The sequence below is a fragment of the Lutra lutra genome, chromosome 8 (assembly GCF_902655055.1).
Source record: "Lutra lutra chromosome 8, mLutLut1.2, whole genome shotgun sequence".
Lineage (NCBI taxonomy): Eukaryota > Metazoa > Chordata > Mammalia > Carnivora > Mustelidae > Lutra > Lutra lutra.
In genome coordinates, this window is record NC_062285.1 from 125,314,248 (window position 1) to 125,330,778 (window position 16,531).

The 16,531-nt window shown below is 35.6% G+C and overlaps 1 protein-coding gene across 2 annotated transcripts in view; it reads left to right on the plus strand.

Annotated features, from left to right (window-relative positions):
• Nucleotides 1-16,531, plus strand: part of PARPBP (PARP1 binding protein) — a 73,528-nt gene that overhangs the window by 36,948 nt on the left and 20,049 nt on the right. For both annotated transcript variants that reach the window (XM_047740982.1, XM_047740983.1), the window contains exons 7-8: nt 12,448-12,631; nt 15,853-16,031. In XM_047740982.1, the coding sequence (XP_047596938.1) occupies nt 12,448-12,631; nt 15,853-16,031 (363 nt within the window). The remainder of the gene's footprint in view (nt 1-12,447; nt 12,632-15,852; nt 16,032-16,531) is intronic.

The following is a 16,531-nucleotide window of genomic DNA, read 5'->3' on the forward strand; positions in this document are numbered from 1 at the left end:
AAAGGAAACCTCTACCTATTCAGAATGAGGAAATTGACAAAGATATGATAAAATCTATATTCTACTTCTTGCTACTTTTTTTTCCATTTTCTTGGGTGTAAATCTCTGGTTTATCTGAAATTTGTTTTTATATGATATTAGAAGTAAGAGATTCTTATCTGATAAACTTCCATTTATAATGTATGCATATTGGATGATGAGTAATTTTGTGATTAATTTTGGGGGTGCAGAAATGAGCTGTATATGTTAGCAGTCATGGTAGATCATTGCCATTTGGTTGGTATGCTAAAGCATACGAAAGGGTTGGTATTCATTGAACACTTTTTAATGTGTCAGGCTCTTTATGGGGATTATCATTTGATCATTACAACAACCTTACATTATAGGTACTATATAAATACCCAATTTATAGAGGAAGAAAGTGAAGTTCTGAGACTTAAGTGATTTACCTCAGTCACATTGCTATTTAAGTAGCAGACTTGGGATCTGAACTCAGTTCTGAACTTGGAACCCATTCTCTTAATCACTGTATCTTATTTCATGAAACTTCTTTTCATTTTAAGATTCAAAGAAGAATTTGTTTCTCAGGATTTTATTCTGAATTGCATCCTCTGTCTTTATGGATATCCATTACAAGAAAGTAAATTTGGAAGAGGGTTTTGAATATGCTTTATAGCCAATATCAGTGGCATCTTCTGAACTTTCAAATAATGTATTGGCTGGCTGTTTCTTCTAAGATAGCGGATAATTTTTAAAAACATTTTATTTTTAGCAAAGCAAATATAGGTATATTTGGTTAAAGTCAAATAGTAAAAAAGTCCTCCACAGATTGTCTTTAATTTTTTTGTGTGTTTGTTTTTATATTTACCTCACTTAAATGAAATTTTAATGCAACTATTTGTTGATTTTTTCCATTTGAGATATTATTAAATTTCTACCCTGGAAGATGGTGATTTGCTACTCACTCACCAACCTCCCAGCCACCCCTTGTCTGTCTTCCCCATCCTGTCATACACACAGAACTTCTCTTCTTTCATCCTTCTAATATACCACAATTTCAGTTTAAGTTAGATTTTAGAATTTATATTATTATGACTCTGTAAATATTGCCTATCCCTAAGCTATGTGATATGCTGTAATTATACTTCTTTTCTTGTACAAATTTTTGTGTTTTTCCTAGACTTAATAATTATCTATTTTTCTCTTTTGCTTTACTTCCTATATATTTATCATCAATTCTTTTTTGAGCTTTCCAACAAAACCATACGTATTCTTCTTATTAGATCATCTGTCAGTTCTGGTTTTTGCCCTTGAAGGCATTCCCTCTAGAGAGCCCTCTATCTTCTTCACTGAGTGTGCACTTTTGCTTATTTAGCCTGTTTCACAGTGTTAATGGTGAAGCTTCATTACCTTGTGAATTTTCTTTGCCTCTGCATTATTTTTTGGATCTTGTCACTTTATTTTTAGCTGGTTAATCCCTTATTTTACTCCTATGGCTTTCTGAGAATAATAGGAGACAAATACCTTTATCGTATTCCCACATTTGGTTGTATGTGATCTTATGCCATGTTTTATTTATTTAAGATTGTTATGTTTATTTCTAAGATTATTTTTATCTGCTTCCTGGAGGTTCTTTATTTAAGTTGAATGTTTTTGTTTGTTTTGCTTTCTTTCATGTTAGAGGTATTTCTAAAATGCGTGGTGATTCTGAATAGTCCTTTTATCATATTTAAGAATGAAACCATAGAAAGCTGATTAGTAGCTGTATACAGTGGATTTCATTATAGCGTGGTAGCCATTTGGCTCTTTTGTTGGGGATTCTGCAATGTCGGTAACTATAGGTCTTTTCTTTGGGACTTACCCCAAAGTTTCCAGGGTGGCATCTTTCAGTCCCTTTTGGAAAGCTCTAAGTCTAGCTAATAATGTGCTGGAATTTGAGGTAGGGTAGGGGTTCATGTTGAGTCTCCCATTTCAGTATGTAGACTTTTACTTACTCACTCTATTTTTAGTCCCTGCTGCCTCAAGGTCCAGAGCCGATCTGGTAGATTCTTCAGAGTAGTCTTGCTTTCCATGCTTAGGGGAGAGAAGTGTACTGGCCTGACTGCTCAGAATAGGAGAGGCGATTTTAGGTGTCTAAGTGCTTCTGATGTAAAATGTCAACCAGCTTGCTTGTTTGCAGCCCTGTCTTTATTGTAGCCTTCAGTATTGAATTCGATTTCTGAGAATTTCTGGAGTTGCTTCTTATTGGTGTCTCTTTCAGCAGTTACTTGTGTTTTAGCTTTCTTTGTTCTGAGTAGTCAGCTACCACATGTTCATCTGCTTTTCATTTTTCCATGCTTTCATTATATGTCCCTGCTGTCATCTGTTATTGTCTCCTCTAACATTCTCTTTCTTTCTTTCTTTTTTAAAAAGATTTTATTTATTTATTTGGCAGAGAGAGAGAGAGAGAGAGAGGGAGAGACATAGAGAGAGGGAATACAACTAGGGGGAGTGGAAGAGGGAGAATCAGGCTTCCCGATGAGCAGAGAGCCTGATGCGGGGCTCGATTCCAGGACCTTGGGATCATGACCTGAGCCAAAGGCAGAGACTTAATGATTGAGCCACCCAGGTGTCCCAACATTCTCTTTCTTTGTGGATTTTATTTTATTTTATTTTATTTTTTTTTTTTTTTAAAGATTTTATTTATTTATTTGACAGAGAGAGATCACAAGTAGACGGAGAGGAAGGCAGAGAGAGAGAGAGAGGGAAGCAGGCTTCTTGCTGAGCAGAGAGCCCGATGTGGGACTCGATCCCAGGACCCTGAGATCATGACCTGAGCCGAAGGCAGCGGCTTAACCCACTGAGCCACCCAGGCGCCCCTCTTTGTGGATTTTAAAACACTTGTCTTTTTGTCATTTTTAGTGCAATTTTAGGAGGGAGCAGATAAAAATGTATATATTCAATCCAATGTAGTTTGTTATATTTACATTCCTGAGGAATTTCTGGTTGGGATAAATTATCTATAGGATAGAAGTACATTTTAGGGGCATCTAAGATGAGAGAATAGACTTAAATTCTTTAACTTATCAGTGAGTTATTTTGGATATCCTCTCTTGTCACAGTGAGTAATTACTCTATGTTCTAGGGAAAACACTAAAGAAGTAGATGTCTAAATAGTCGATATGTTCATGTGGGTGTCTATTTAGTCCACCTGAGCAATTTTTGTTTCTTTTTTTTCTCCTTATTTCATCTTTATTGTGATTTTTGAATCTATTAAGTATATATTCATTTCATAATTTTAAAAAAGTTATTAAAAGCTAAAAACATATATCCTACTTATACAACAATCAAAGGATATACAGAGAAAAGGGCAGTTGACCCAGTTTGTGGAAGGCAGGGATAAAAGTGTCAGGAATGCTCACCTGGGTGGCTTTTCAGTTCAGCTTAATCTTGAAGTATGAACTTGAAGAAGTTAGGTAGATATGGAGAATGGGTATGAAATGAAATCTAGATGGGGAGAAGGGAGGATATTTCCTGCAGTGGGGATACTATGGCTAACCTATTGGGACATTGTTTTATTGGTTATTCATTTTGTCTTAGAGTTTCAACTTCTAGTACTTTTGTCACAATGTATAAAGATTGTAAGAAAAAAGCAATAAAACAATTTCCCTGTTTTTGTTAATTCCTTCTTTCTTTTATAGTTGAGATTCTTGAAAAAATGTTATCCTTTCCATTTCTGAATTTCTAATTATTTAATATATATTTCTCCCCAGGCTGTAAAGTCTATGAGGGTTTTATTGGTTTTCTGCACTAATATTCCCTAGTCCTAGCACAGTTTCTGGCACAGAGTAGACACTCAATTATTTATTTACTTGTCTGTTTTTAACTGACTCACAGTAATTCACTTTTCCACGCTATTGAAGCTATTCTACCAAAGAACACTTGTGATCTAGTTGGTGTAGAATTTTTGGTCTCTGTTGTGTCCTTAAATTTGATCATTTTCTTTCTTAGAACTCTTTTTCCCTGTGCTTCTGAGATTTCAGTCTCTTATTTTCCACCTATATCTGAGACTGCATATATGCAAATTCTAAATCTTTATTTCAGTGAGATTCAAACCTCTTCCCTGAGTTTCAAAAATATATCTTCAACTACATGTTGTGATCTCAAAGGCAACAAAAACTTAACATGTTCCAAACCAAATTGTCTTTTCCTGCAGACCTGCTTCTTCTCCTAAAGTGCCCAACTTGATGAAGCCTCTCCTCCTCCAGCTACATAACCGGAAATCTGAAACATATCCTAAACTCCCATTTCTCCTTTTACTGTCCCTTCAGTCACCAAGATCCATGAATTCTATTTTTTTTTTTAAAGATTTTATTTACTTATTTGAGAGAGAGACAGAGCATAAGAGAGGAGAAGACCAGAGGGAGAAGCTTACTCCCCGTGGAGCTGGGAGCCCGATGTGGGACTTGATTCCAGTGCTCCAGGATCATGACCTGAGCTGAAGGCAGTTGCTTAACCGACTGAGCCACCCACGCACCCCCATGAATTCTTCTTAACATTTTGATACTCTTTCTTCTCATCTCTAGTCTTATAGCTCCTATCTTGTTTCCATATTTTAATGGAAAGTCTGTTTTCAGACTTTTATCCTTTCTTGCTTAAACTTCTTCATTTCTATCGGAGTTGTTCTTTCTGCCTTCAATCTTGAGTTGCCCCATCCTGTTGTCCTTACTGCTGCCAGAGGTCTTTCTAAAACAACAAATGTTACTTCCGTGAATAAAATCCTTCAATGACTTTATATTAGGTATAGGCTAAGACCCCAGAAGCCTTAGTATGATATAGAAATCCTTTGTGCTCTAATTCCTGCCTGTATCTTGCTCTGGCCTCTATCTCTCAACCTCAAACCTTAGAGATAAAAATGTGTTTAACTCTTATAACTGATTAGAATAGGCTGGAGGTGGTAGGGAATCACAATAATCTTCGAATCAAAAAGAAGATGGAGAATGGATAGGGAAGAAATGAAAGAAGAACAGATTCTCACACTTCCCTCCCTATTGCCAAATTTTCATCAAGCCATTTTAGCAGTAATTTGGTTGTATTTCTACATTCTGCCAGTAGGTGCCACCGTAAAATGCATAGTATATTTTCCTGAAAAATATCTTAAATTAGGGGTTTCAGGTTACATAAATTAGTTAGCTCTCTGTTGTTCAAATGTATAAAATTGTGTATTTCAAGTTTATGACAACTTTTTAATATACACTTGAATTATATTCATTGGACTAAATATTATACATTTATAGAATGTTAAATCTACTTGAAATTATCCAATCCAAAATCTTATTTTTACATTTTTCTCATTTAAAAATATTCTAGGGGAGCCTGGGTAGCTCAGTAGGTTAAGCATCTACCTTCGGCTTGGGTCATGATCCCAGTGTCCTGGGATCCAACCCCACATTGGGCTCCTTGCTCAACAGGGAGTTTGCTTCTCCCTCTTCCTCTGTGTGTACTCTCTCTCTTTCCTTTTCAAATAAATAAATAAATCTTTAAAAAAATATCCTGGAAACATTTTTATATATCTCATGGAGGACTTTTAATCATACTTAATTTTAATTTTTATTTTTTAATAAACATATAATGTATTATTAGCCCCAGGGATACAGGTCTGTGAATCACCAGGTTTACACCTTCATAGCACTCACCATAGCACATAGCCTCCCCAATATCCATAACCCCACCACCCTCTCCCAACCCCCCTCCCCCCAGCAACCCTCAGTTTGTTTTGTGAGATTAAGAGTCTCTTACGGTTTGTCTCCCTCCTGATCCCATCTTGTTTCATTTATTCTTTTCTTACTCCCAAACCCCCCACGTTGCATCTCCACTTCCTCATATCAGGGAGATCATATGATAGTTGTCTTTCTCCGATTGACTTATTTTGCTAAGCATAATACCCTCTAGTTCCATCCACGTTGTCGCAAATGGTAAGATTTCATTTCTTTTGATGGCTGCATAGTATTCCATTGTATATATATACCACATCTTCTTTATCCATTCATCTGTTGATGGACATCTAGGTTCTTTCCAAAGTTTGGCTATTGTGGACATTGCTGCTATAAACATTCGGGTGCACATGTCCCTTCGGATCACTACGTTTGTATCTTTAGGGTAAATACCCAGTAGTGCAATTGCTGGGTCATAGGGTAGCTCTATTTTCAACTTTTTGAGGATCCTCCATGCTGTTTTCCAGAGTGGTTGCACCAGCTTGCATTCCCACCAGCAGTGCTGGAGGGTTCCCCTTTCTCTGCATCCTCGCCAGCATCTGTCATTTCCTGACTTGTTAATTTTAGCCATTCTGACTGGTGTGAGGTGGTATCTCATTGTGGTTTTGATTTGTATTTCCCTGATGCCGAGTGATGTGGAGCATTTTTTCATGTGTCTGTTGGCCATCTGGATGTCTTCTTTGCAGAAATGTCTGTTCATGTCCTCTGCCCATTTCTTGATTGGATTATTTGTTCTTTGGGTGTTGAGTTTGCTAAGCTCTTTATAGATTTTGGATACTAGCCCTTTATTTGATATCATTTGCAAGTATCTTCTCCCATTCTGTCAGTTGTCTTTCAGTTTTGTTAACTGTTTCCTTTGCTGTGCAAAAGCTTTTGATCTTGATGAAATCCCAATAGTTCATTTTTGCCCTTGCTTCCCTTGCCTTTGGTGATGTTCCTAGGAAGAAGTTGCTGCAGCTGAGGTCAAAGAGGTTGCTGCCTGTGTTCTCCTCAAGGATTTTGATGGATTCCTTTCTCACATTGAGGTCCTTCATCCATTTTGAGTCTATTTTCGTGTGTGGTGTAAGGAAATGGTCCAATTTCATTTTTCTGCATGTGGCTGTCCAATTTTCCCAACACCATTTATTGAAGAGGCTGTCTTTTTTCCATTGGACATTCTTTCCTGCTTTGTCGAAGATTCGTTGACCATAGAGGTGAGGGTCTATTTCTGGGCTCTCTATTCTGTTCCGTTGATCTATTTGTCTGTTTTTGTGTCAGTACCATACTGTCTTGATGATGACAGCTTTGTAATAGAGCTTGAAGTCCAGAATTGTGATGCCACCAACTTTGGCTTTCTTTTTCAATATTCCTTTCGCTATTCAAGGTCTTTTCTGGTTCCATATAAATTTTAGGATTATTTGTTTCATTTCTTTGAAAAAAATGGATGGGATTTTGATAGGGATTGCATTAAATGTGTAGATTGCTTTAGGTAGCATAGACATTTTCAAATATTTGTTCTTCCAATCCAGGAGCATGGAACATTTTTCCATTTCTTTGTGTCTTCCTCAATTTCTTTATGAGTACTTTATAGTTTTCTGAGTATAGATTCTTTGCCTCTTTGATTAGGTTTATTCCTAAGTATCTTATGGTTTTGGAGCAATTATAAATGGGATTGGCTCCTTAGTTTCTCTTTCTTCTGTCTTGTTTTTGGTGTAAAGAAATGCAACTGATTTCTGTGCATTGATTTTATATCCTGACACTTTACTGAATTCCTGTACAAGTTCTAGCAGTTTTGGAGTGGAGTCTTTTGGGTTTTCCCCGTATAATATCATATCATCTGCAAAGATAGTTTGACTTCTTCTTTGCCAATTTGGGTGCCTTTAATTTCTTTTTGTTGTCTGATTGCTGAGGCTAGGACTTCTAGTACCGTGTTGAATAGCAGTGGTGATAACGAACATCCCTGCCCTGTTACTGACCTTAGCGGAAAAGCTTTCAGTTTTTCTCCATTGAGAATGATATTTGTGGTGGGTTTTTCATAGATGGCTTTGAAAATATTGAGGTGTGTGCACTCTATCCTTACACTTTGAAGAATTTTGATCAGGAAGGGATGCTGTACTTTGTCAAATGCTTTTTCAACATCTATTGAGAGTATCATATGGTTCTTGTTCATACTTAATTTTTCAAGATATGTTTTAGCAAATAGTTATCTAATTCTTGAAGATGGTAGGGGAAAGCCAATCCATATAATAAAGATATTCAGTAATTACACAGAAGTATTATCAATCATTTGTATTATTGCTTATTGCTCTCCTTCAGTCACTACACTTTAATACAAACTTGGAGATTTTTTAAAAAGATTTTATTTATTTATCTGACAGAAAGAGAGAGAGCACAAGCAGGGGGAGCTGCAGAGGGAGAAGCAGACTCCCCACTGAGTGCGAGCCTGATTGAGGGGGCTCGAACCAAGGACCCTGGGATCATGATCTGAGCCAAGGGCAGATGCTTAACCAACTGAGCCACCCAGGTGCCCCCAGGCTTGGGATTTAATTATGTTTTTCCTCACTAGCTTTATTTCTCTCTTTCTGCCCCAGGGCTCTAATGTGATACATTTGGTAGTCCGTAGCTGCTGTTTACCTCTTTTTCACCTAAAGTCTTCCATTAATGTTGATCCAGAGTACTCATAATTTATCTTCTGAGATGCTTCCTGAATAACCCTCTTTTCCCTTACCCACCCACTCAAACTTCCTCTATACCTTCAGTATCTCACTTACTCACGTGATCAGTTGTAACCTCTTAAAGAAAAATATTTTATTCATCGTATCCCAGTGCCTAGCACAAATGTCCTAGTATCATTTGAGTTAAAACTTAAGAGATTCCAGGTTCTAGAAGCAGGAGTCTGGATTATGCCACCATGTTGCTGAGCAGATATTTGAAGAGCTAATATTTGACTTTAGTAGTGAATGTATAGGATTACACTAGTCATAGTACTGGTGTTTGAGGTTTTTTTCCAAGGGTCAAAATGTTGAGTTTGGCAAATATCTGAAACACAAATCTTACATATTTTTTCCTAATATAATTCATTCAGGGAATCATATCATCTTTAATATTTAGTATATTTGTACTTATAGAAGGAATGAGAAAAGGAGGCAAAGGTGACTTTTACCTAATATCATTGAAAGCATTTTTTTGTTCTTGCAATTGGCATTATAACACTCTTCCATATTTTATTATCCTTTTTAGTCTTTTCCAAAACTCTTCCATTAGATTACTTTGCAGATAAAGTTCATAGTATCGTGTTTTCATTTTGGCTTCATTTCATCCAATTACTTTCTGTGCTTTTGATTGAAATTTGATTGAAATATATATATGCAAATATGCATATATATATATATATATGCATTTTCTTTTTCTGTTTTATATATATATATAATATATATATTATATATATATATATATGTATAAGAATTCCCTTGAAAAATTTTTCCCTTGAAAATTAAGGGAAAAAAACATAGAAAAAGAAAATGTCTGTATATATATACATATATATGAATTCTTAAGAGTTTACTCAGACTTCTGATTACCAATATATGGCAGATTAGGTCCCCTGGTTGACCCTTACACTGAAAATAGTTAACAATACTGGATAGCATAGTTTTAAAATACTTCTTAAATGCATTGATGAGTAGGCATATGTAATGAAAATATAGGCCAAAAACTAGGAGAGGGAAGAAAGCCAGAGAGGGAAGGCAAGAAGGGAAGTGAGCTTTTATTTTGAGAGTATTTGGTGATTTGGAAGGTCTGTTCTTAGAGTCAATAAGTCTGAGAGTGCAAAGACAAAGCCTAGGGACTGTCTAACGTGAGAAGTCTATTGAATATACCCACTCCATAGGGCTGCCCACTCTATGTAAAATGAGCCAAGAATAAGGGCTTAACCTGATAAAGGGTTTCTATATTTGGTGTTAAAGTGTTTTATCATTCTATTTAAGATTGAGAATAAGAGTTTTTGATCTTATCATTTCTTTTCGGCGTGATATCAGATGTAATAAGGCAAGAAAAAAACAGGAGATACAATAATTGAAAAGGAAGAAATAAAGTTCTGTTTGATGATAATATGATTGTATATGTAGAAAACTCCCGGAATATAAAGGCAAATTATTAATATTAATAGTAGTGTTTAACAGTGTTGTTGGACACAAGGTCAATAAACAACAAGCAATCGTATTTCTATGCCATCACCAAATAGAAATTAAAAAAAAAAAAGAGCTTCAAGAATATAAAATACATAAAATAAATCTAATAAAAGTCATAGGAATTCCTTCCCCTCAGAAAGTTCAGACTCAAGGTGAAATTCTCTACTTGCCCTCTCCCATCCAGATCAAAGTGCTATCAGAGATTTTTGTCTTCAGGAAAATCCATTCATTCTGTTTGCCTCCCACTTAACAGCTCCCAACTTTCCACTCTAGTTCTTGTTTTTTCCTTTTTTGGGGAGAGATTAGAGATTTTCCCCTATTGCTGCCAAACCTGGTGAAATATTCCCCCAGAGTATTTGTGGAAAGGCCCTAGGTACTTTTGTATTGCAAATAATAATATAGTAATTGTAAAATATGTATCTTTGTCTTACTGTTAAAAACTTTAGATTTTTGGGTGTGATAGTGGTCATTTATTTAACAAATGTAGCAATCATTTCTTCTGTGTGCTAAGTATAAACTGGTAGTATAAAGATTGGTAAATATATTGTTACTTTCTCAAGGAGCTTTTTCTTCTCTTTCTTTAATTTCTTTTTAATCTTTTTAATTTGTTTTAGTGCGAAAAGGTGATTTTATTATAGTATGGGACAGGAACCGTGGGCAGAAAGAACTGCCCTGGGATTGTGAGGAGTGAACGATTATACGTTTTTTAATTAGTGGTGGTTAGGGATAGTGCAAATCTCTAAGGAATTTGAAAGCAAGCCTTTCAGGACTTTAAGGGGACAACTGCTGGTAAGATAAGGTTACTTTTAGTCTTTAATAAAACATAAATGTTAAGGTACTAAGGTGGCCGTGAGTACCTTGAGGAAGGTCACACTCTGCATGTTTTAGGTATCAGAGGGCTGCTAACTGTAAGGAGATTTAATTTAATTTCTCTTGCCTCTGTTTACCTCATCATTTTCCCCCCTGAACAACATTGACCCTTAAATCTTTAAGGTTGTTGAAGGCTGAAGGTCTCATTTTCTGTAGCTTCTTCCTGCTGAATAGAGGCTTAGAGATATCCCTACCTATGGTTCAAGGTTGGTCAGCTGAGAATTTAATAGGAGTTAGGAAAGGCTAAGGCAGCTGTTTTTAGAATTGATAACATACGGGAGTCTCCTTAAGTTTCATTTCTTTTCTTTTTCCCTTCCTTTTCCTTTTCTTTTCCCCCCCTTTTTTAATTAAATGTTTTTCCAGCTTATGTAGCTGTCAGAATCACCTGCAGTATTTTTAAAACAGTGCAACTTTTCAGTACCCTTCTCTACAGTTTGTGATTCAATAGGGTGGAATCAGAGTTGATATTTTAAACAAATGCTGAATATGATTCTGATAATCAGGCAAATTTGGGAAACACTGGTCTAGTCATACATTGGAACAGCTATTTGAATGTGAACAATCATATTTGCAATGTTAGAAAACCTGTCTTCTTCCTGAAAACATAGAACCTGGCAATAGGGCAGTGCAGTTAGAAACTGTACTTCATAATTTCCTTTATGTTAGTATATAAGTCACAGAAAAGGTAAATAACATACTCAACATAAAAGGTGGGAGAGGTGGGGGGAGGGGACTGTTTTATTTTGTGCTCAGACAGTCTGACTTTATGGCTAGGCCATACCACCTTCTCATTCAGCACTGCATAGCCTTTCCAGGGATACCTCTAGGGATGGAGATCTCCTGATTTTAAAAAAGAGCCCTTTTCTATTGTTGGACACCTCTAATTTCTTCCTTGCAATAGATCAAACTCCTTCTTCCTATATATTTCTCACATTTTTTAGGTCAGACTTCTAGAGCAGGAACTGCAACCTAAATTCATTCAGGTTCAGGTTTAGTATAAAGAAATAATTGATTTCAGGTTTTTTAAAACCTGAGTCTGTTGGACATAGTTGGTCTAGTCTTTGATTTGCTTTAGATCAATATTAACTACCTTAATTTCCCCTTCCATATAATAACAGTTCTCATATTAGAAGGCAATGTCATGTTTACAGGTCAGTCCTCACCACCTCCTTCCCAGCCCAGAACACTGTGTTCTTGGACAAGCTATTTAACCTTTTTGAGACTCGATTTTCTCATCTGTGATTTAAGGATATTAATACTTATTGAAATGATTTTAAGATTAAAGTAATGTGGGATTCTAGGTATTCAATGAGAGATAGGGTTTCTGTTTCCTTGTATCTAAAGGTACATATTTTAAGTATATTATGTGTGTATACTGTACCTGAAACTTACTATATATCATCTATAACTAAAATATTTCCTATCAGCTTTCAAATCAGGGAAGAAGTAACTTTGTTGAAATGACTTGCTTTAAGAAAAACTTTTTAATTTTGTTGCTCATGGTTCTTATCCTTTTCTTAAATGTGTTTGATTTGTAAGATCAAAGTCATATTTTTTTTGAAGTGTTGATTAACTTTGAGAAGTTTATTTTCAAGCTTATAAGCATATTGTCATTTCTAATACTATTATAAAGGTGATCTTATTTCTATTTTCAGCATTGCAGGGGGTCGGATACTCTCAGTGATAAAGATGCAGCTGATTAAAGGCCAAAACAGCAGGGATCCTTTTTGTAAAGCAGTAGAGGAAGTCACTCAGGATTTGGATTTGAGGATTAAAAATATTATCAATTCTCAACAAGGAGATGTAGTTGTTAGTACCACTGACATTAGTCCTGCACGGGTAATGAGCTTTTTATTTTTCATTATCCTTCTATACAAAACATTATCGCTTCTACTTGTTATAAAAATGTTTTACTATTGCTACTTAAGTCAGAACAATGTTTTTCCTGTGTTCTGAGATATTGAAAATTTAAAGTTTCTCAATAGGATTATGTAGGATTATGTTCGACTTGAAATAAATTATAACATCTTTGGGCCAAATTGTCTCTATCTGTTAAAGCAGCATGTTGGATAATCTTCAGTCTCCCTTGTAGCACTAGAAGTTTATAATTCCTGATGGATATTAAAATGTCTTATAATATTTTTCAATAATTATTCTTATGAAACCATTATTTTGCCATTTATTCAAATATAGAATAAAAGCAAGGTTTCTCTGGTTCTGGCCCAGGTCCTAGGTACTCTGTAGAATAACAGAAATGGTTTCTAATCAGTTTATTTTTATTTAATAGAATTTTTTCATCTTTATGATCTGGTGTTTTCTACCTCTATTACCAGTCTTCAGCAAACATCAGGATTTTTTACTATACTTAGAAATCTTTTAACCATATATTCCCAGAATGTTTACCTCTTGTCGTTTTTTGGTACAAACTTGTACAGTATAATAACTATAGTATTATAGGAGAAATTGGCTACCATCTTTTCAGCTCTAAAAAGGAATTTGGGGGTATGTGTGACAATCCATTTGTTACAGTTTAATTCAAGGAACAAAAGCCCCTTTTCCTTAGGTGTGATTGTGATAATCAGTGTATGAAGAAAGACTTTTGCTTATGTTTTATTATTCATCTATTATTATTATAAATCTATTTTTTTTAAAAGATTTTATTTATTTATTTGACAGAGAGAAATCACAAGTAAGCAGAGAGGCAGGCAGAGAGGAGGAAGCAGGCTCCCTGCTGAGCAGAAAGCCCGATGTGGGGCTCGAACCCAGGACCTGGGATCATGACCTGAGCCGAAGGCAGCAGCTTAACCCACTGAGCCACCCAGGCGCCCCATTATACATCTATTTTATTTATTATTATCTGACTATTTATCTATTTTCATAGTCATGGGGAGCCATTTTTAGTTATTTTTCTGTAACAATGCATGTTTTCAGATTAATTGGAAGGTAGGACATAGGGGAGATCCTGGGTTGTTTAACCCACTGAGCCACCCAGGCGCCCTGAGATTCTGGGTTGATGCCCCATGTGTTTCATGTGTGTTAATGCTTCCTGTGACTAGCTTGGCTCAAATGACAACCAGGTTATTACTATAAGTCTAAATCAGAAACTGTCATAGCTTAGGTAATTAAGAGCACCAGTCTCTTCCGTTTTCTGTCACAAGAAATAAAGATACAGACAACCTGGTTCTTAATTTTATGTTTTCAACCAAATCAGAAGTCTTTGAAAAATACTATCTGATAATTCTCAGTAAGTTAATATTAAACAATATGGACTGTTTCTTTGGTGCTGATGAAAAAATATATATTAAGCACATAGTCATCACTATTGTGATAAGCACATATAATGTGATAACAGTCATTATTGTGATAAGCAGTTTGTTAAAATTCCAGTGTAGCTCTACAGTACAGTTTGGTCAAGCCTAGTAGAGAAAGGAGGCCAAGACCATATTGATAAAAGCTGAGGAAAATGGTACAGCTACAACAGATGTTCCAGAAAGGGCAACTTTGATACTTAGGCACAATGTCTTATATTGTATGGGTGCACAATCATTCTATCATTACCCCTTTTTTACTAGTGATTTAACTGAAGCACAGTGAGGTTAAGGAACTTTCTCAGAATTATAAGCTATGTAACTACAGGTAAGTTGGTATCAAACCCAGCCAGAAATATTTTCAGAGTTTGTGCTTACATGTGTCTGCATATAATATCTTATTATCATCTATTTTCCCATATTCTGTCTGGTCATTATGTTTTTGTAGCTCTGCTCTTAACCAGCTTTTTCTTTATCTACACTGCTACTATTTTAGTTCACTGTGACTACCTTCTTCTTTTCCAGCCTGGGCTACTACAATCTCTTAATTTGTGGTCCTGTTTCCAGACTTAATAACATTCTTACCCTGGAATATATTTTATGCATTGCTGTCATTTTTTTATAATCTAAATAGGATCATTTATGTCCTTGATTAATAAAGGAAAAGATTTTAACTCCTTTAACAGATTGATTTATAATTTCTTTGCCAGGTTTATAGAGCTTTTCCAGATTCATCTCATATAACTCCTTACCCTGTTCTTCAGCCATATCATGTTAACCTGGTCCTTAAAAGTGCCGTGTTCCCTCCCACCCCTTTGTGTCTCCTCCTCCATGAAGCCATCCTTGATTCCAGAGTAAATTGATCAGTACCTTTGTGTGCTCCTATTGTACCATGTATACATTCTGTTAGAAATAGCACTTAGTACTTTACAATGCAGTTGTTGGTTACTTACTTATTTTATCAAGGAGACTATGGTTTACTTGAGGCAGTGTTTTTTTTTTTTTTTTGTAGTCTTAGCTTCAAACACTTTGCTTAGGATTTGGTATGTACTTATCAATGGATTACTGAATAAATGAATATCAACTTGTTTTTAATTTTTGCATTTGAATAGATTTTTAAGAAAGATTTTATTTATTTATTAGAGAGAGAGGGGGAGAGAGAGCATGAGCTGGGAGAGAGGCAGCTGGAGAGGAAGAGGCAGGCTTCCTGCAGAGCAGGGAGCCTGTGGGGCTCAATCCCAGGACCCTGGGATCATGACCCAAGCCAAAGGCAGAAGCCTAACCAACTGAGCCATCCAGGTGCCCCACATTTGAATAGATCTTTACAACCATCTGTGAGGTTGGTATTCACATCAACAGAACCCCATCTCACTTTGGTATAACAAAGAAAAAGATAACACAGGGAGGCTAGGTCATGAAGCTAGCTAGGGACGCATAACTAGATAGTTACTAAATTTTCTGACTTAAAGCTGTATGTTATTTTAACCAGAACCAATATCTTCCCATGATGATACTATTTTCTCTCTCTCTCTCTCTTTTTTTTTTTTTTTTTGTTCTTTGGGAAGGTGATAAGATTGGTTTTAGTATGACTTGAGGAAGAAATATTACATGTCTTAAAGCCATTTCCCATGGCTGATTTTTTATAACTTAAACAACAGAAGGAGAACAGTGGCACAAGAAATAGAAAACAATAGCTGATTGCCCCAACTTTGGTGATTGTTACATTTACTTAATAGTATTTTTTTGTTCTAGCCAAAGTCTTATGCCATAAACCATGGGACTGCATATTGTGGCAGAGATACTGTGAAAACTTTACTAGTTCTTTTGGACGAAGAAGCAGCCAGTATGCCTACCGAAAACAAAGCAGAGCTTTTATATGATGATGAAAACACAATTCATCATAATGGAATTTCTATTCTTACACTTTTTAGGTAAGTAATGTAGAAGTGATATGTATGTAAATGTTAACTCTAGTCTACAAAGGGAATAAAAAAAAATCTCATTGATTAAGAAGAAACTTGGAGACTATGGAAAAGTGTGAAGAAAGAAAACAAAAGCTTAAAGGGAGATTGAACATTTGGATATGAGAAAGTTTTTATAAAAACAGTCTTTTGTGAGAATATGACAGGTATTTTTGTTTTTATTTTTTTGCATTTGTTTTTGCTTGGAAATATTTATTTCCTTTGCTGTGTATGTCAACAATTTTGGTGACTGCTTTCAATTATATTACCTCAGCCCTCATGACAACATCTTTCAGTAATAGCCCCATGTCATAAGTTAAAAATTGGACACTTGAAAGACAGAGATTAAGTAATTTGCCTAAGAGAGTACAGTTAGCAAGTAGCAAAAGTTTCTTGTTCCAAAAATTAAGGTCCATCCTCCATGTATTGTGCTTCTCTGCATGAGAATAGGAGAGAGTGTGTACACCAGA